Consider the following 21,430-nt stretch of genomic DNA (forward strand, 5'->3'; position numbering starts at 1 on the left):
GGACTGTATGTATGTGTGTCTGCTGGTCACTAAGTACAGTCACCTAAGATACACAGCACAGTACTGGCTAATGTAATGAGATATATACACAGCTCCCGGGATACAATGCTGGTTATACCCAGCTGTGATGTCAGGACTGTATGTATGTATGTCTGCTGGTCACTAAGTACAGTCACCTAAGATACACAGCACAGTACTGGCTAATGTAATGAGATGTATACACAGCTCCCGGGATACAATGCTGGTTATTCCCAGCTGTGATGCCAGGACTGTATGTATGTGTGTCTGCTGGTCACTAAGTACAGTCACCTAAGATACACAGCACAGTACTGGCTAATGTAATGAGATATATACACAGCTCCCGGAATACAATGCTGGTTATACCCAGCTGTGATGTCAGGACTGTATATATGTGTGTCTGCTGGTCACTAAGTACAGTCACCTAAGATACACAGCACAGTACTGGCTAATGTAATGAGATATATACACAGCTCCCGGGATACAATGCTGGTTATACCCAGCTGTGATACCAGGACTGTATGTATGTGTGTCTGCTGGTCACTAAGTACAGTCACCTAAGATACACAGCACAGTACTGGCTAATGTAATGAGATATATACACAGCTCCCGGGATACAATGCTGGTGATACCCAGCTGTGATACCAGGACTGTATGTATGTGTGTCTGCTGGTCACTAAGTACAGTCACCTAAGATACACAGCACAGTACTGGCTAATGTAATGAGATATATACACAGCTCCCGGGATACAATGCTGGTTATACCCAGCTGTGATGTCAGGACTGTATGTATGTGTGTCTGCTGGTCACTAAGTATAGTCACCTAAGATACACAGCACAGTACTGGCTAATGTAATGAGATATATACACAGCTCCCGGGATACAATGCTGGTTATACCCAGCTGTGATACCAGGACTGTATGTATGTGTGTCTGCTGGTCACTAAGTACAGTCACCTAAGATACACAGCACAGTACTGGCTAATGTAATGAGATATATACACAGCTCCCGGGATACAATGCTGGTTATACCCAGCTGTGATACCAGGACTGTATGTATGTGTGTCTGCTGGTCACTAAGTACAGTCACCTAAGATACACAGCACAGTACTGGCTAATGTAATGAGATATATACACAGCTCCCGGGATACAATGCTGGTTATACCCAGCTGTGATGTCAGGACTGTATGTATCTGTGTCTGCTGGTCACTAAGTACAGTCACCTAATATACACAGCACAGTACTGGCTAATGTAATGAGATATATACACAGCTCCCGGGATACAATGCTGGTTATACCCAGCTGTGATGTCAGGACTGTATGTATGTGTGTCTGCTGGTCACTAAGTACAGTCACCTAAGATACACAGCACAGTACTGGCTAATGTAATGAGATATATACACAGCTCCCGGGATACAATGCTGGTTATACCCAGCTGTGATACCAGGACTGTATGTATGTGTGTCTGCTGGTCACTAAGTACAGTCACCTAATATACACAGCACAGTACTGGCTAATGTAATGAGATATATACACAGCTCCCGGGATACAATGCTGGTTATACCCAGCTGTGATACCAGGACTGTATATATGTGTGTCTGCTGGTCACTAAGTACAGTCACCTAAGATACACAGCACAGTACTGGCTAATGTAATGAGATATATACACAGCTCCCGGGATACAATGCTGGTTATACCCAGCTGTGATGTCAGGACTGTATGTATGTGTGTCTGCTGGTCACTAAGTACAGTCACCTAAGATACACAGCACAGTACTGGCTAATGTAATGAGATATATACACAGCTCCCGGGATACAATGCTGGTTATACCCAGCTGTGATGCCAGGACTGTATGTATGTGTGTCTGCTGGTCACTAAGTACAGTCACCTAAGATACACAGCACAGTACTGGCTAATGTAATGAGATATATACACAGCTCCCGGGATACAATGCTGGTTATACCCAGCTGTCATGTCAGGACTGTATATATGTGAGTCTGCTGGTCACTAAGTACAGTCACCTAATATACACAGCACAGTACTGGCTAATGTAATGAGATATATACACAGCTCCCGGGATACAATGCTGGTTATACCCAGCTGTGATACCAGGACTGTATATATGTGTGTCTGCTGGTCACTAAGTACAGTCACCTAAGATACACAGCACAATACTGGCTAATGTAATGAGATATATACACAGCTCCCGGAATACAATGCTGGTTATACCCAGCTGTGATGTCAGGACTGTATGTATGTGTGTCTGCTGGTCACTAAGTACAGTCACCTAAGATACACAGCACAGTACTGGCTAATGTAATGAGATATATACACAGCTCCCGGGATACAATGCTGGTTATACCCAGCTGTGATACCAGGACTGTATATATGTGTGTCTGCTGGTCACTAAGTACAGTCACCTAAGATACACAGCACAGTACTGGCTAATGTAATGAGATATATACACAGCTCCCGGGATACAATGCTGGTTATACCCAGCTGTGATGTCAGGACTGTATATATGTGTGTCTGCTGGTCACTAAGTACAGTCACCTAATATACACAGCACAGTACTGGCTAATGTAATGAGATATATACACAGCTCCCGGGATACAATGCTGGTTATACCCAGCTGTGATACCAGGACTGTATATATGTGTGTCTGCTGGTCACTAAGTACAGTCACCTAAGATACACAGCACAGTACTGGCTAATGTAATGAGATATATACACAGCTCCCGGGATACAATGCTGGTTATACCCAGCTGTGATGTCAGGACTGTATATATGTGTGTCTGCTGGTCACTAAGTACAGTCACCTAAGATACACAGCACAGTACTGGCTAATGTAATGAGATATATACACAGCTCCCGGGATACAATGCTGGTTATACCCAGCTGTGATGCCAGGACTGTATGTATGTGTGTCTGCTGGTCACTAAGTACAGTCACCTAAGATACACAGCACAGTACTGGCTAATGTAATGAGATATATACACAGCTCCCGGGATTCAATGCTGGTTATACCCAGCTGTGATGTCAGGACTGTATGTATGTGTGTCTGCTGGTCACTAAGTACAGTCACCTAAGATACACAGCACAGTACTGGCTAATGTAATGAGATATATACACAGCTCCCGGGATACAATGCTGGTTACACCCAGCTGTGATGTCAGGACTGTATATATGTGTGTCTGCTGGTCACTAAGTACAGTCACCTAAGATACACAGCACAGTACTGGCTAATGTAATGAGATATATACACAGCTCCCGGGATACAATGCTGGTTATACCCAGCTGTGATACCAGGACTGTATGTATGTGTGTCTGCTGGTCACTAAGTACAGTCACCTAATATACACAGCACAGTACTGGCTAATGTAATGAGATATATACACAGCTCCCGGGATACAATGCTGGTTACACCCAGCTGTGATGTCAGGACTGTATGTATGTGTGTCTGCTGGTCACTAAGTACAGTCACCTAAGATACACAGCACAGTACTGGCTAATGTAATGAGATATATACACAGCTCCCGGGATACAATGCTGGTTATACCCAGCTGTGATGCCAGGACTGTATGTATGTATGTCTGCTGGTCACTAAGTACAGTCACCTAAGATACACAGCACAGTACTGGCTAATGTAATGAGATATATACACAGCTCCCGGGATACAATGCTGGTTACACCCAGCTGTGATGTCAGGACTGTATATATGTGTGTCTGCTGGTCACTAAGTACAGTCACCTAAGATACACAGCACAGTACTGGCTAATGTAATGAGATATATACACAGCTCCCGGGATACAATGCTGGTTATACCCAGCTGTGATACCAGGACTGTATGTATGTATGTCTGCTGGTCACTAAGTACAGTCACCTAAGATACACAGCACAGTACTGGCTAATGTAATGAGATATATACACAGCTCCCGGGATACAATGCTGGTTATACCCAGCTGTGATGTCAGGACTGTATGTATGTGTGTCTGCTGGTCACTAAGTACAGTCACCTAAGATACACAGCACAGTACTGGCTAATGTAATGAGATATATACACAGCTCCCGGGATACAATGCTGGTTATACCCAGCTGTGATGTCAGGACTGTATGTATGTGTGTCTGCTGGTCACTAAGTACAGTCACCTAAGATACACAGCACAGTACTGGCTAATGTAATGAGATATATACACAGCTCCCGGGATACAATGCTGGTTATACCCAGCTGTGATACCAGGACTGTATATATGTGTGTCTGCTGGTCACTAAGTACAGTCACCTAAGATACACAGCACAGTACTGGCTAATGTAATGAGATATATACACAGCTCCCGGGATACAATGCTGGTTATACCCAGCTGTGATGTCAGGACTGTATATATGTGTGTCTGCTGGTCACTAAGTACAGTCACCTAATATACACAGCACAGTACTGGCTAATGTAATGAGATATATACACAGCTCCCGGGATACAATGCTGGTTATACCCAGCTGTGATACCAGGACTGTATATATGTGTGTCTGCTGGTCACTAAGTACAGTCACCTAAGATACACAGCACAGTACTGGCTAATGTAATGAGATATATACACAGCTCCCGGGATACAATGCTGGTTATACCCAGCTGTGATGTCAGGACTGTATATATGTGTGTCTGCTGGTCACTAAGTACAGTCACCTAAGATACACAGCACAGTACTGGCTAATGTAATGAGATATATACACAGCTCCCGGGATACAATGCTGGTTATACCCAGCTGTGATGCCAGGACTGTATGTATGTGTGTCTGCTGGTCACTAAGTACAGTCACCTAAGATACACAGCACAGTACTGGCTAATGTAATGAGATATATACACAGCTCCCGGGATACAATGCTGGTTATACCCAGCTGTGATACCAGGACTGTATGTATGTGTGTCTGCTGGTCACTAAGTACAGTCACCTAAGATACACAGCACAGTACTGGCTAATGTAATGAGATATATACACAGCTCCCGGGATTCAATGCTGGTTATACCCAGCTGTGATGTCAGGACTGTATGTATGTGTGTCTGCTGGTCACTAAGTACAGTCACCTAAGATACACAGCACAGTACTGGCTAATGTAATGAGATATATACACAGCTCCCGGGATACAATGCTGGTTACACCCAGCTGTGATGTCAGGACTGTATATATGTGTGTCTGCTGGTCACTAAGTACAGTCACCTAAGATACACAGCACAGTACTGGCTAATGTAATGAGATATATACACAGCTCCCGGGATACAATGCTGGTTATACCCAGCTGTGATACCAGGACTGTATGTATGTGTGTCTGCTGGTCACTAAGTACAGTCACCTAATATACACAGCACAGTACTGGCTAATGTAATGAGATATATACACAGCTCCCGGGATACAATGCTGGTTACACCCAGCTGTGATGTCAGGACTGTATGTATGTGTGTCTGCTGGTCACTAAGTACAGTCACCTAAGATACACAGCACAGTACTGGCTAATGTAATGAGATATATACACAGCTCCCGGGATACAATGCTGGTTATACCCAGCTGTGATGCCAGGACTGTATGTATGTATGTCTGCTGGTCACTAAGTACAGTCACCTAAGATACACAGCACAGTACTGGCTAATGTAATGAGATATATACACAGCTCCCGGGATACAATGCTGGTTACACCCAGCTGTGATGTCAGGACTGTATATATGTGTGTCTGCTGGTCACTAAGTACAGTCACCTAAGATACACAGCACAGTACTGGCTAATGTAATGAGATATATACACAGCTCCCGGGATACAATGCTGGTTATACCCAGCTGTGATACCAGGACTGTATGTATGTATGTCTGCTGGTCACTAAGTACAGTCACCTAAGATACACAGCACAGTACTGGCTAATGTAATGAGATATATACACAGCTCCCGGGATACAATGCTGGTTATACCCAGCTGTGATGTCAGGACTGTATGTATGTGTGTCTGCTGGTCACTAAGTACAGTCACCTAAGATACACAGCACAGTACTGGCTAATGTAATGAGATATATACACAGCTCCCGGGATACAATGCTGGTTATACCCAGCTGTGATACCAGGACTGTATGTATGTGTGTCTGCTGGTCACTAAGTACAGTCACCTAAGATACACAGCACAGTACTGGCTAATGTAATGAGATATATACACAGCTCCCGGGATACAATGCTGGTTATACCCAGCTGTGATGTCAGGACTGTATGTATGTGTGTCTGCTGGTCACTAAGTACAGTCACCTAAGATACACAGCACAGTACTGGCTAATGTAATGAGATATATACACAGCTCCCGGGATACAATGCTGGTTATACCCAGCTGTGATACCAGGACTGTATGTATGTGTGTCTGCTGGTCACTAAGTACAGTCACCTAAGATACACAGCACAGTACTGGCTAATGTAATGAGATATATACACAGCTCCCGGGATACAATGCTGGTTATACCCAGCTGTGATGTCAGGACTGTATGTATCTGTGTCTGCTGGTCACTAAGTACAGTCACCTAAGATACACAGCACAGTACTGGCTAATGTAATGAGATATATACACAGCTCCCGGGATACAATGCTGGTTACACCCAGCTGTGATGTCAGGACTGTATATATGTGTGTCTGCTGGTCACTAAGTACAGTCACCTAAGATACACAGCACAGTACTGGCTAATGTAATGAGATATATACACAGCTCCCGGGATACAATGCTGGTTATACCCAGCTGTGATACCAGGACTGTATGTATGTGTGTCTGCTGGTCACTAAGTACAGTCACCTAAGATACACAGCACAATACTGGCTAATGTAATGAGATATATACACAGCTCCCGGGATACAATGCTGGTTATTCCCAGCTGTGATACCAGGACTGTATGTATGTGTGTCTGCTGGTCACTAAGTACAGTCACCTAAGATACACAGCACAGTACTGGCTAATGTAATGAGATATATACACAGCTCCCGGGATTCAATGCTGGTTATACCCAGCTGTGAGGCCAGGACTGTATGTATGTGTGTCTGCTGGTCACTAAGTACAGTCACCTAAGATACACAGCACAGTACTGGCTAATGTAATGAGATATATACACAGCTCCCGGGATACAATGCTGGTTACACCCAGCTGTGATGTCAGGACTGTATGTATGTGTGTCTGCTGGTCACTAAGTACAGTCACCTAAGATACACAGCACAGTACTGGCTAATGTAATGAGATATATACACAGCTCCCGGGATACAATGCTGGTTATACCCAGCTGTGATACCAGGACTGTATGTATGTGTGTCTGCTGGTCACTAAGTACAGTCACCTAAGATACACAGCACAATACTGGCTAATGTAATGAGATATATACACAGCTCCCGGGATACAATGCTGGTTATTCCCAGCTGTGATACCAGGACTGTATGTATGTGTGTCTGCTGGTCACTAAGTACAGTCACCTAAGATACACAGCACAGTACTGGCTAATGTAATGAGATATATACACAGCTCCCGGGATTCAATGCTGGTTATACCCAGCTGTGAGGCCAGGACTGTATGTATGTGTGTCTGCTGGTCACTAAGTACAGTCACCTAAGATACACAGCACAGTACTGGCTAATGTAATGAGATATATACACAGCTCCCGGGATACAATGCTGGTTACACCCAGCTGTGATGTCAGGACTGTATGTATGTGTGTCTGCTGGTCACTAAGTACAGTCACCCCCCCAGCCGCTCTGAGCGGGGCGGGCACACGTACAGTCCTAGCATGACAGCTGGAGTTATCGGTGCACAACCAGCATTGGACTCGCCCTTTGAGATCAGATCTTATCCCGGGTATATGTGCCATACTCGCAAATGGTTTTAATCATCATTTACACTGCGCCCATTTTATATGGTTGGACCAATCCTGACCTGTATCCACAGATGACACAGATACGTTGTCGTCCTCTACAACTTTGGTGTAATCGGTGTCCCCAAAATCTAAGAGAAGAGCGGAGAGAGAGGTAAAGTGACCTGGTCACCTTAGATATATACACAATGCCGGTATTTACACAGTCCGAGCGGTTGTTCGCCATTGCGCACGCGTGTAAGTCGCACTGAGCACGCGTAGCGGTTGTTTTGCGATTACACTCAAATAGAGGAATCCATCACCGAGTGAGTGACAGGTAGTCAGCGTTTGGAGGAGGCAACGGGGTGGTTAGAGAAACGCGGGAGTGTCTGACCGTCTAAACGCCGTTTTCTGGGCGTGCATAAAGTAGCCGCTGCGTCCTTGCTGGCAGCAGGAGAGTCCTCTGCATCTCTGGAGACCGCCGAGTCTGCGGCACCTTAGAGTTACACAGAAGGCTGATGGCCACCGGATCCGCGCGCGATGGCTCCGGTTCTGTACGCGAGCGGCGGATGCGAGATGCTGTCAGTGGGCGGCGGCTGAGTCATTAGCATATTGTCACAGCTGCAATTGCATCAGTGCCCATCTCTGAATCAGCGCCAATATTATGTTGCGACGTAATCTTCATGGGATAACATGACGCTGTGATGTCATCTCTGTAGGGCCAAGTGACAAACACTAAGGCTGGTAACAGCTCCCCTGTAGCTAGCGCGCTGACTGAGAGAAGGGAGATTCCCGCTCACCTGTAGCTAGCGCGCTGAATGAGAGAAGGGAGTTTCCCGCCCACCTGTAGCTAGCGCGCTGAATGACAGAAGGGAGATTCCCGCTCACCTGCAGCTAACGCGCTGACTGAGAGAAGGGAGATTCCCGCTCACCTGCAGCTAACGCGCTGACTGAGAGAAGGGAGATTCCCGCTCACCTGCAGCTAGCGCGCTGAATGAGAGAAGGGAGATTCCCGCTCACCTGTAGCTAGCGCGCTGAATGAGAGAAGGGAGATTCCCACTCACCTGTAGCTAGCGCGCTGACTGAGAGAAGGGAGATTCCCGCTCACCTGTAGCTAGCGCGCTGAATGAGAGAAGGGAGTTTCCCGCCCACCTGTAGCTAGCGCGCTGAATGACAGAAGGGAGATTCCCGCTCACCTGTAGCTAGCACGCTGAATGACAGAAGGGAGATTCCCGCTCACCTGTAGCTAACGCGCTGACTGAGAGAAGGGAGATTCCCGCTCACCTGTAGCTAGCGCGCTGAATGACAGAAGGGAGATTCCCGCTCACCTGTAGCTAGCGCGCTGACTGAGAGAAGGGAGATTCCCGCTCACCTGCAGCTAGCGCGCTGAATGAGAGAAGGGAGATTCCCGCTCACCTGCAGCTAGCGCGCTGAATGAGAGAAGGGAGATTCCCGCTCACCTGTAGCTAGCGCGCTGAATGACAGAAGGGAGATTCCCGCTCACCTGTAGCTAACGCGCTGACTGAGAGAAGGGAGATTCCCGCTCACCTGTAGCTAGCGCGCTGAATGAGAGAAGGTAGATTCCCGCTCACCTGTAGCTAGCACGCTGACTGAGAGAAGGGAGATTCCCGCTCACCTGTAGCTAGCGCGCTGAATGAGAGAAGGGAGATTCCCGTTCACCTGTAGCTAGCGCGCTGACTGAGAGAAGGGAGATTCCCGCTCACCTGTAGCTAGCACGCTGAATGACAGAAGGGAGATTCCCGCTCACCTGTAGCTAGCGCGCTGAATGAGAGAAGGGAGACTCCCGCTCACCTGTAGCTAGCGCGCTGAATGAGAGAAGGGAGATTCCCGCTCACCTGTAGCTAGCGCGCTGAATGAGAGAAGGGAGATTCCCGCTCACCTGTAGCTAACGCGCTGAATGAGAGAAGGGAGATTCCCGCTCACCTGTAGCTAACGCGCTGAATGAGAGAAGGGAGTTTCCCGCTCACCTGTAGCTAGCGCGCTGAATGACAGAAGGGAGATTCCCGCTCACCTGTAGCTAGCACGCTGAATGACAGAAGGGAGATTCCCGCTCACCTGTAGCTAACGCGCTGACTGAGAGAAGGGAGATTCCCGCTCACCTGTAGCTAGCGCGCTGAATGACAGAAGGGAGATTCCCGCTCACCTGTAGCTAGCGCGCTGAATGACAGAAGGGAGATTCCCGCTCACCTGCAGCTAGCGCGCTGAATGAGAGAAGGGAGATTCCCGCTCACCTGTAGCTAGCGCGCTGAATGAGAGAAGGGAGATTCCCGCTCACCTGTAGCTAGCGCGCTGAATGACAGAAGGGAGATTCCCGCTCACCTGTAGCTAACGCGCTGACTGAGAGAAGGGAGATTCCCGCTCACCTGTAGCTAGCGCGCTGAATGAGAGAAGGTAGATTCCCGCTCACCTGTAGCTAGCACGCTGACTGAGAGAAGGGAGATTCCCGCTCACCTGTAGCTAGCGCGCTGAATGAGAGAAGGGAGATTCCCGTTCACCTGTAGCTAGCGCGCTGACTGAGAGAAGGGAGATTCCCGCTCACCTGTAGCTAGCACGCTGAATGACAGAAGGGAGATTCCCGCTCACCTGTAGCTAGCGCGCTGAATGAGAGAAGGGAGATTCCCGCTCACCTGTAGCTAGCGCGCTGAATGAGAGAAGGGAGATTCCCGCTCACCTGTAGCTAGCGCGCTGAATGAGAGAAGGGAGATTCCCGCTCACCTGTAGCTAACGCGCTGAATGAGAGAAGGGAGATTCCCGCTCACCTGTAGCTAACGCGCTGAATGAGAGAAGGGAGATTCCCGCTCACCTGTAGCTAGCGCGCTGAATGACAGAAGGGAGATTCCTGCTCACCTGTAGCTAACGTGCTGACTGAGAGAAGGGAGATTCCCGCTCACCTGTAGCTAGCACGCTGACTGAGAGAAGGGAGATTCCCGCTCACCTGTAGCTAGCGCGCTGAATGAGAGAAGGTAGATTCCCGCTCACCTGTAGCTAGCACGCTGAATGACAGAAGGGAGATTCCCGCTCACCTGTAGCTAGCGCGCTGAATGACAGAAGGGAGATTCCCGCTCACCTGTAGCTAGCGCGCTGAATGACAGAAGGGAGATTCCCGCTCACCTGTAGCTAACGCGCTGACTGAGAGAAGGGAGATTCCAGCTCACCTGTAGCTAGCACGCTGACTGAGAGAAGGGAGATTCCAGCTCACCTGTAGCTAGCGCGCTGAATGAGAGAAGGTAGATTCCCGCTCACCTGTAGCTAGCGCGCTGAATGAGAGAAGGTAGATTCCCGCTCACCTGTAGCTAGCGTGCTGAATGAGAGAAGGGAGATTCCCGCTCACCTGTAGCTAGCGCGCTGAATGAGAGAAGGGAGATTCCCGCTCACCTGTAGCTAGCGCGCTGAATGAGAGAAGGGAGATTCCCGCTCACCTGTAGCTAGCACACTGAATGAGAGAATGTAGATTCCCGCTCACCTGTAGCTAGCGCGCTGAATGAGAGAAGGGAGATTCCCGCTCACCTGTAGCTAGCGCGCTGAATGAGAGAAGGGAGATTCCCGCTCACCTGTAGCTAGCACGCTGAATGAGAGAATGTAGATTCCCGTTCACCTGTAGCTAGCGCGCTGAATGAGAGAAGGTAGATTCCCGCTCACCTGTAGCTAGCGCGCTGAATGAGAGAAGGTAGATTCCCGCTCACCTGTAGCTAGCGCGCTGAATGAGAGAAGGTAGATTCCCGCTCACCTGTAGCTAGCACGCTGACTGAGAGAAGGTAGATTCCCGCTCACCTGTAGCTAGCACGCTGACTGAGAGAAGGTAGATTACCGCTCACCTGTAGTTAGCACACTGAATGAGAGAAGGGAGATTCCCGCTCACCTGTAGCTAGCATACTGAAGATTCCTGGGTCACTCTGTGAGCGGATGGTGAGTCGCGGAGTCACATCCACGTACAGCACCTTAGGCCGCGTGTTCTCGCTGTACCGGCGATGGGGGCAGTCAGGGGCCTGGCAGGGAGACATATGATGGAGAGAGCACCCAGAGCTTCGGCTCCCTTCTCTTTCACGCTGGACTTTTCCCTTCAGTCTTAGTTCCGGGAAGCAAGGACCACTGGTACCCCCGATGCTTTCCAACCGGTTACAGCTCCGAGTGGCGCCACCTCCCACCTGTGGAAGTGGCTCATGACAAGCGCTAGGGGTGGAGCAGGAGAATGAGCGACCCCCCTTATTATGAGGAACGGCCACCACCTCAAATGGTCCCTGCAGGCTGAGGGTGGGGCTCTGCTGGTGATGCCCACACTGCCCACAGTCCACGCTCAGACAGTAATCAGCGCGGCTGCGCTGGATGGATCGGTACAGGACATAATCCACAGACGGGTCAGAGCCCTGCAGCTCCAGGAGGACGGAGTCTTCAGACGGGCTACTGTCTTCTGTAATACAGAGAGGTCTCAGTCACTCAGGCAAAGCCTTGGGCAATACCAGTGCTAGATCCTGGTCTCAGGAATCCCCATCAGCATTATACTGCCTATGTATCAAGGGTTTGCTCATAAAATGATGTAGAAACTGCCCTTTCTGCATCACTGGATGAATTGTTCCGATGTATATTACAGAAGTCTCCGGCAGAAGGATAATTAGCACCGTAGATCACAGTCCCCATTATTATAAGTGAGGACTACTATGTAACACCTATGTAACAAACGCCAAACAGCGATGAGTTTGGCCCCGTTACAGATGGTGTTAACTGCTTTACTCTCAGGAGTGGGATCTTCTGATCCCTACATCTTCCGATCCCTCTCCTGCAGCCTCCAACCGGTTTGGGAAGCTGACTGTGCGCATGTGCGTTGTCAGATCCCCCCAGGGGAAGTCATTCACAAATGCCGGGGATGTAACTCGCAGGGGCAGCGATAATGGTTTCCACTGTCCCTGCGGGTTCAGTTTAGTACATAGCGAGGATATTATCATACAAATGAAAATATCCGCAGCGATACAGAGTGTTATTAATCACATAGAGATCCTAAGAAATAGCCTCCGGCGCTGAATGGAGACACAAAACAATTATCCCCCTGCAGCCGTTTAATATGGCAGCAAACCAAGAAAAAGAAGAAACAAAAACTAAATCCATGAACGGTGCGGATGAGATCGAAAATATACTGGAAAAATGCCCATATATACAAATTAATCACATTTACTATACGAATAATTACATTCTGACACAATATAACATTAAAATAAATACACAATTGTCATGTATGTATGTATATATTCATGAACATGATCTACATGTTTATGAACCAAAAATATAAATATGAAAAGATGTCAGTCACGAAAACAACACTGAGAAGTCTGAAATACTGTATTGTAATTGGCTTTTAAGTAGAAAGCGTAATCAGTTGTTCCGTGTAGAATTTACAAAGAGTCACTTTGTTGTTCAAAATTAGATACAATGATCCAACATGTACTTATGTAACAATAGTTTGTTGTACTTGCCAATCAGTATCCTGCTGGTAGTATTGGACTCTGCATAAACACAGCTTATTAATTGCTTAATGAATCGTTACACTAAGCAGAATTCCTCATCAGCTCTCCTCATAGCACCATTATAACGCCCGTCTTACCCATTATTACTATAACCGCTCTAGTCTCCACCACTCACCATTACCGCTCTGGCCGTTGGAGTTAATCCTGCCTGATACACTGAGACATGAGACTTCATTCACGTGGGCATCAAACAACGTGGCCTGCGGGAAAGAGAAATGACTGCCATGACTTCCCCCTATTGCACAGACACTAGGCAGGGACCCAGATGGCACCAGCATTGTCTCCCTCACCTGACTGTCTTCTCGGATCCCCATGACACTCTCGTACGAGGGTGGGAAGTCTGTGGGGTAGAGAGGAATGGGGCTGTCCATTGATCCATTGTATGTGATGCTGTAAATAGAAAGTTGCACAGTACACATGAAGGAAAGGCTCAGCCATCTTGTAATCATTACTCATTATGTAGAGCACTGAGGATACATGAAGCGGAGGTGGCCATTATGTAGAGCACTGAGGATACATGAAGCGGAGGTGACCATTATGTAGGGCACTGAGGATACATGAAGCGGAGGTGGCCATTATGTAGGGCACTGAGGATACATGAAGCGGAGGTGGCCATTATGTAGGGCACTGAGGATACATGAAGCGGAGGTGGCCATTATGTAGGGCACTGAGGATACATGAAGCGGAGGTGGCCATTATGTAGAGCACTGAGGATACATGAAGCGGAGGTGGCCATTATGTAGAGCACTGAGGATACATGAAGCGGAGGTGACCATTATGTAGGGCACTGAGGATACATGAAGCGGAGGTGGCCATTATGTAGGGCACTGAGGATACATGAAGCGGAGGTGGCCATTATGTAGGGCACTGAGGATACATGAAGCGGAGGTGGCCATTATGTAGGGCACTGAGGATACATGAAGCGGAGGTGGCCATTATGTAGGGCACTGAGGATACATGAAGCGGAGGTGGCCATTATGTAGGGCACTGAGGATACATGAAGCGGAGGTGGCCATTATGTAGGGCACTGAGGATACATGAAGCGGAGGTGGCCATTATGTAGAGCACTGAGGATACATGAAGCGGAGGTGGCCATTATGTAGAGCACTGAGGATACATGAAGCGGAGGTGGCCATTATGTAGGGCACTGAGGATACATGAAGCGGAGGTGGCCATTATGTAGGGCACTGAGGATACATGAAGCGGAGGTGGCCATTATGTAGGGCACTGAGGATACATGAAGCGGAGGTGGCCATTATGTAGGGCACTGAGGATACATGAAGCGGAGGTGGCCATTATGTAGAGCACTGAGGATACATGAAGCGGAGGTGGCCATTATGTAGAGCACTGAGGATACATGAAGCGGAGGTGGCCATTATGTAGGGCACTGAGGATACATGAAGCGGAGGTGGCCATTATGTAGGGCACTGAGGATACATGAAGCGGAGGTGGCCATTATGTAGGGCACTGAGGATACATGAAGCGGAGGTGGCCATTATGTAGGGCACTGAGGATACATGAAGCGGAGGTGGCCATTATGTAGGGCACTGAGGATACATGAAGCGGAGGTGGCCATTATGTAGGGCACTGAGGATACATGAAGCGGAGGTGACCATTATGTAGAGCACTGAGAATACATGAAGCGGAGGTGACCATTATGTAGAGCACTGAGGATACATGAAGCGGAGGTGACCATTATGTAGGGCACTGAGAATACATGAAGCGGAGGTGACCATTATGTAGGGCACTGAGGATACATGAAGCGGAGGTGACCATTATGTAGGACACTGAGAATACATGAAGCGGAGGTGACCATTATGTAGAGCACTGAGGATACATGAAGCGGAGGTGACCATTATGTAGGGCACTGAGAATACATGAAGCGGAGGTGACCATTATGTAGGGCACTGAGGATACATGAAGCGGAGGTGACCATTATGTAGGGCACTGAGGATACATGAAGTGGAGGTGGCCATGTGTTAGTTTTACTTATGTTTTGGCTCTAGTGTATTAGTTATACTTCTGTTTTGGCTCTAGTGTATTAGTTATACTTATGTATTGGCTCTAGTGTATTAGTTATACTTCTGTTTTGGCTCTAGTGTATTAGTTATACTTATGTATTGGCTCTAGTGTATTAGTTATACTTATGTTTTGGCTCTAGTGTATTAGTTATACTTATGTTTTGGCTCTAGTGTATTAGTTATACTTATGTTTTGGCTCTAGTGTATTAGTTATACTTATGTATTGGCTCTAGTGTATTAGTTATACTTATGTATTGGCTCTAGTGTATTAGTTATATTTATGTTTTGGCTCTAGTACTAGTGTTTTTCTGCATATGTAGAAAGTGACCTGGGGCCCTCTGCAGGTTTGTGATGTGAGGCACTAGGGGAGTAGCTAGAACCAGGATTATTTATAATTTTGTAAAGAAGTATTAACATCGTGGTCAGAAATATGAAAGGGGCCTAATATTACTGTGTGCGATTTATATTACTTTATGCGTCCCTCTTTGGTATATTTACCATTTTCTTGTGCTGATTGTAGTAGTATGACAATACGGCACTGCTGGTTAATATGCGTCCCGCGTGGTGCAGTTCTGGACTGATTAGCAATGCGTTATGTACACTAGTACTCAGGGCCCACGTTCACACAAGGAGCCGGAGGCGACTGCCATCTAATGTCTCCTGTACTTACGCCTGTGCTAGCGCTGCTCTTTGCGCTGTTTTTGGCAGCTGGAGACGTGAGTTTCTGTACATTACTTTTTACATAGCAATGTAGCATTATGGAGAGCTCCGTCTCTGGCTCTATAACTTAGAGGGGGGGATGTAATTAGCTCTGGAAAGTGATAAACTACCAGCCACTCTGGTCCTAACGGTCATGTTAAAGACTGTGTTTGAAAAATGACGGCTAGGAGCTGATTGGTTGGTACTTTATCACTTTCCAGAGCTTAGTACATCTGCCCCCTAGTGAGGTAGTGCTGCTAGTTTCTCGCTCTGACACATCGCTGCTTTCACGCAGGTACTGCCACAGTTACCCTCCTCCGGCTGAGCGCAGACCCCCCCCTCAGTAGCTGGCACTGCTGTATGAGTGTCAGTCACCGGATACGTGGTCACTAATAAGTATCTGTATGAATAAGCAGCACTTGTGACGTAACACATTGCAGCCAGTTTCTTTTTCTGCCTTGTTCTGAAATCAGGGAACCTGCACCCCTAGAAATCCTGTGTTTGTCCCCGATGTGGGTCCCCTTTACCAGTTGCATAAATTCACCAAATTATCATCATTTACTAGAATAGTCACTTAAACATGTAGTAATTATATCCTGACACAAGGTGGCACTGCGGCTCACACGATGGAGTCTGACCCCCTAAAGGGATAAACATTGGAAGCCGCCCGACATCGAATGGTTGCTGGACTTCCCACATCAATCTGGTGGCCACTAGCCATCGAATCGCAACCATTTGATGGGATAACCATTCAGAGCTTTGAGCATATTAGCTGAGGTGTCCACAGCTGCACATTAGAAGCCGGCCATCGGAAAGCTGCATCTGATGGCTGGAAACTATCGAATATCTGCAATTCGATGGAAAAAGTACAAATCGGGAACAACGATGGTTGCGACCACAAGCAAAGCGGGAGTGATCTGCAGATGCATGCCGGCCTGCAACAGTAGTATGTGCACACGTATACCTCATGTACCCGTGCTTTTATCACTTATCTTAATTTCCAACAAACGCTAAAACCTCTGTGCTGCGGCAGGAAGATCTCTGCATCGCGTGCATGGAATAACACAATCACAAAAGCACAGTAACGTCTCACCAATCAGCATCAGCAGTGCATTCACAGCAGCCAATCACATGCGTCTGGCTACTGCAAGTAACACCCCTCTCTCAGGATTATATGCGTCTTATATGCCCCTGATCTGCATGTGTTCACAATTCCATGATCACACCATTTATGTGCACAGCCATGTTCACTCATCCCGGTGCAAGCGGCAGAATAACACAAATCTGCATGGTCGCAATTGCGTGTAACTAGTTGTCTGGGATGCGCTAATCGATTTAATGTAAGATAGGGTGCGCCGATTAGCGCTGTAGTCATACTGCATCAGCCCCTTATGCTAATTCTGGGCCACATCACCTATGACGCACAGTGAGGGTCTCCTACCGTACCTCTGTGCGTCCGTCTCCGAGCTACACGTGTACTCTGGTGGGTAATATGGAGGTGGAGGCACCGGAGGTACAAACTCCTCGCACTCAATCATGCTCTGCAGGATTGTGTCCTGGGGGGAGAAACACTCCAGGTTGACGGATGTGGACCTCTGCGGAGCCAGCTGCGGGCAGAGAGAGAGAGAGGGGTGTATACGTCTGGAGGGTGTGAGGGGCAGCAGGGTCAGGTGAGGTGTCTGCACTCGTCGTACAGAACTTACTACATGGGTGACATCCAATGAGAAAATCTGAATGCAGCAGATGACAGCGGACAGGGTGCAGATGATGGTGGAAAAGATGGTGAGGCCACAAACACTGAACAACAGGTCCTAGGACACACAGAGAAGAGTCAGTAAGTGTGGAACATACCACTACCTGCTTCGCCAGGAGACTTGTCCATAGGACCGAGACTGCCAGAGAGAAGGAGGAGGAGGAGGAGGAGGAGAAGATCTTCACCTGTCATCAGTCATCTGTAACACAGTCATATCTCCATCTGAGCCAGTAAGGTCTTCTCCCCCCCTCCCCCATTACAGCTGTCAGTCTGCCTGGAGATCTACTTATTCCCTGAGTATGAGGAGGACAGAGACCCCTCCATCACCGACACCTCATCCCACCTACCATCCCTAATATCACATGCTGCTCCAAACCCCACCTACCTACCTCTAATGTCACACATCCTGCCCTCCACCTACCTACCTCTAATGTCACACATCCTGCCCTCCACCTACCTACCTCTAATGTCACACATCCTGCCCTCCACCTACCTACCTCTAATGTCACACATCCTGCCCTCCACCTACCTACCTCTAATGTCACACATCCTGCCCTCCACCTACCTACCTCTGTCACACATCCTGCCCTCCACCTACCTACCTCTAATGTCACACATCCTGCCCTCCACCTACCTACCTCTGTCACACATCCTGTCCTCCACCTACCTACCTCTAATGTCACACATCCTGTCCTCCACCTACCTACCTCTAATGTCACACATCCTGTCCTCCACCTACCTACCTCTAATGTCACACATCCTGCCCTCCACCTACCTACCTCTAATGTCACACATCCTGTCCTCCACCTACCTACCTCTAATGTCACACATCCTGCCCTCCACCTACCTACCTCTAATGTCACACATCCTGCCCTCCACCTACCTACCTCTAATGTCACACATCCTGCCCTCCACCTACCTACCTCTAATGTCACACATCCTGCCCTCCACCTACCTACCTCTAATATCACACATCCTGCCCTCCACCTACCTACCTCTAATATCACACATCCTGCCCTCCACCTACCTACCTCTAATGTCACACATCCTGCCCTCCACCTACCTACCTCTAATGTCACACATCCTGCCCTCCACCTACCTACCTGTGTCACACATCCTGCCCTCCACCTACCTACCTCTAATGTCACACATCCTGCCCTCCACCTACCTACCTCTAATGTCACACATCCTGCCCTCCACCTACCTACCTCTAATGTCACACATCCTGCCCTCCACCTACCTACCTCTAATGTCACACATCCTGCCCTCCACCTACCTACCTCTAATGTCACACATCCTGCCCTCCACCTACCTACCTCTAATGTCACACATCCTGCCCTCCACCTACCTACCTCTAATGTCACACATCCTGCCCTCCACCTACCTACCTCTGTCACACATCCTGCCCTCCACCTACCTACCTCTAATGTCACACATCCTGCCCTCCACCTACCTACCTCTAATGTCACACATCCTGTCCTCCACCTACCTACCTCTAATGTCACACATCCTGCCCTCCACCTACCTACCTCTAATGTCACACATCCTGCCCTCCACCTACCTACCTCTAATGTCACACATCCTGCCCTCCACCTACCTACCTCTAATGTCACACATCCTGCCCTCCACCTACCTACCTCTAATGTCACACATCCTGCCCTCCACCTACCTACCTCTAATGTCACACATCCTGCCCTCCACCTACCTACCTCTAATGTCACACATCCTGCCCTCCACCTACCTACCTCTAATGTCACACATCCTGCCCTCCACCTACCTACCTCTAATATCACACATCCTGTCCTCCACCTACCTACCTCTAATATCACACATCCTGTCCTCCACCTACCTACCTCTAATATCACACATCCTGTCCTCCACCTACCTACCTCTAATATCACACATCCTGCCCTCCACCTACTTACCTCTAATGTCACACATCCTGCCCTCCACCTACCTCTAATGTCACATATCCTGCCCTCCACCTACCTCTAATGTCACATATCCTGCCCTCCACCTACCTCTAATATCACATATACTGTCCTACACCTACCTCTAATATCACATATACTGTCCTACACCTACCTCTAATATCACATATACTGTCCTACACCTACCTCTAATATCACATATACTGTCCTACACCTACCTACCTCCATCATCATGTGCAGGTAAGGGGTGACTCACCTTCAGAGCAGTGCGGATGCTGTCACACTGGTGATTGGGGTACAGAATCAGTTTCTCCAGCTCTCCGCATTCTGGTGGTGCCTCCTGATGGGTGATTGGGTGACAGCAAATACACCAGTTGTTTTCCTGAGTAGGAGAGAGCAGGAAATGCGAGGTAAGTCGCAGTGGCACCTGGCATGAGGACTTCCAGGACTAGACTGCACACCCACCTTCTTACAGGAATTAAAGGACTTCACTAGTTGTCCATTCTGACAGGAGAGGATGGAGCCGGCCAGGCTGAGCATCACACTCAGGGCACTCAGGAGCGTGAAGGCTGTGACCTAGGAGCAAGTTACAGCTTCAAGGTATTATAAGTAATGTTCTGTCCATAGCATTCCCTACTCTCTGGTTTTGCATTGGGATCTATAAGAGGACTGGATGGCAATTCATCAGTACACGTCTATCCTCATCCTGGCTGTACACACCTACCTGTAACTCATCCCCCATACTGCCCATCAGTGTGACCCTACTAACCACACCTACCTGTAACTCATCCACCATACTCCCCGTGTGACCCTACTACCCACACCTACCTGTAATTCATCCACCATACTCCCCATCAGAGTGACCATACTACCCACACCTACCTGTAACTCATCCACCATACTCATCAACAGTGTGACCCTACTACCCACACCTACATGTAACTCATCCACCATCTCATCAACAGTGTGACCCCTATCCAAAACCTATTATAAAAAAAAAAAATTATCTGTAAAATGATATTAATCTAGCAATAGCTTGTTCAGGACTATTAATTAAAGCACAAGTGAATCTTGTATCCTTAGCCTGACTGTAACCAACATGATACTGCAAGTTGTGCACCATACTCACCACCAAAGTAAATGGTTTTTTCCATGAGATGCAGCCAATCAGGCCTGAAACAGCCAACTGAGCAGCAAGGAGAGATAAAAAAAAAAAGGAACAGAAGAAAAATAATGGGGAATGGGATGGACCATGAGGAAGAGAGATGTTGTCAGGGGACGAGTCATTATTGTGGGTACAAGCCAGGATTGATGGTGTTTGTCAGGTGATAGATGGAGGAGAGAGGGATGATGGATGAAGAAGAGAAGGGGGTGATGGATGAAGAGGGGGTGATGTATGAAGAGGAGGGGGGGTGATGGATGAAGAGGAGAGGGGGGTGATGGATGAAGAGGAGAGGGGGGTTGATGGATGAAGAGGAGAGGGGGGTTGATGGATGAAGAGGAGAGGGGGGTTGATGGATGAAGAGGAGAGGGGGGTTGATGGATGAAGAGGAGAGGGGGGTTGATGGATGAAGAGGAGAGGGGGGTGATGGACGAAGAGGAGAGGGGGGTGATGGACGAAGAG

The 21,430-nt window shown here is 48.1% G+C and overlaps 1 protein-coding gene across 4 annotated transcripts in view; it reads right to left on the reverse strand.

The window, feature by feature from the left end:
* The window catches only part of ENTREP3 (endosomal transmembrane epsin interactor 3), a 31,368-nt gene that overhangs the window by 3,325 nt on the left and 6,613 nt on the right, over positions 1 to 21,430 (reverse strand). For 2 of the 4 annotated variants that reach the window (XM_088448482.1, XM_088448480.1), the window contains exons 2-10: positions 20,936 to 20,992; positions 20,272 to 20,382; positions 20,063 to 20,188; positions 17,826 to 17,933; positions 17,569 to 17,729; positions 13,693 to 13,792; positions 13,518 to 13,602; positions 11,746 to 12,294; positions 7,949 to 8,017 (exon numbers count right to left, since the gene is read on the reverse strand). In XM_088448482.1, the coding sequence (XP_088304608.1) occupies positions 7,949 to 8,017; positions 11,746 to 12,294; positions 13,518 to 13,602; positions 13,693 to 13,792; positions 17,569 to 17,729; positions 17,826 to 17,933; positions 20,063 to 20,188; positions 20,272 to 20,382; positions 20,936 to 20,992 (1,366 nt within the window). The remainder of the gene's footprint in view (positions 1 to 7,948; positions 8,018 to 11,745; positions 12,295 to 13,517; positions 13,603 to 13,692; positions 13,793 to 17,568; positions 17,730 to 17,825; positions 17,934 to 20,062; positions 20,189 to 20,271; positions 20,383 to 20,935; positions 20,993 to 21,430) is intronic. The other 2 variants (XM_088448481.1, XM_088448483.1) reach the window with 1 other exon arrangement.

This window comes from Taudactylus pleione, unplaced genomic scaffold (genome assembly GCF_031769625.1).
Source record: "Taudactylus pleione unplaced genomic scaffold, aTauple2 ptg000455l, whole genome shotgun sequence".
NCBI lineage: Eukaryota > Metazoa > Chordata > Amphibia > Anura > Myobatrachidae > Taudactylus > Taudactylus pleione.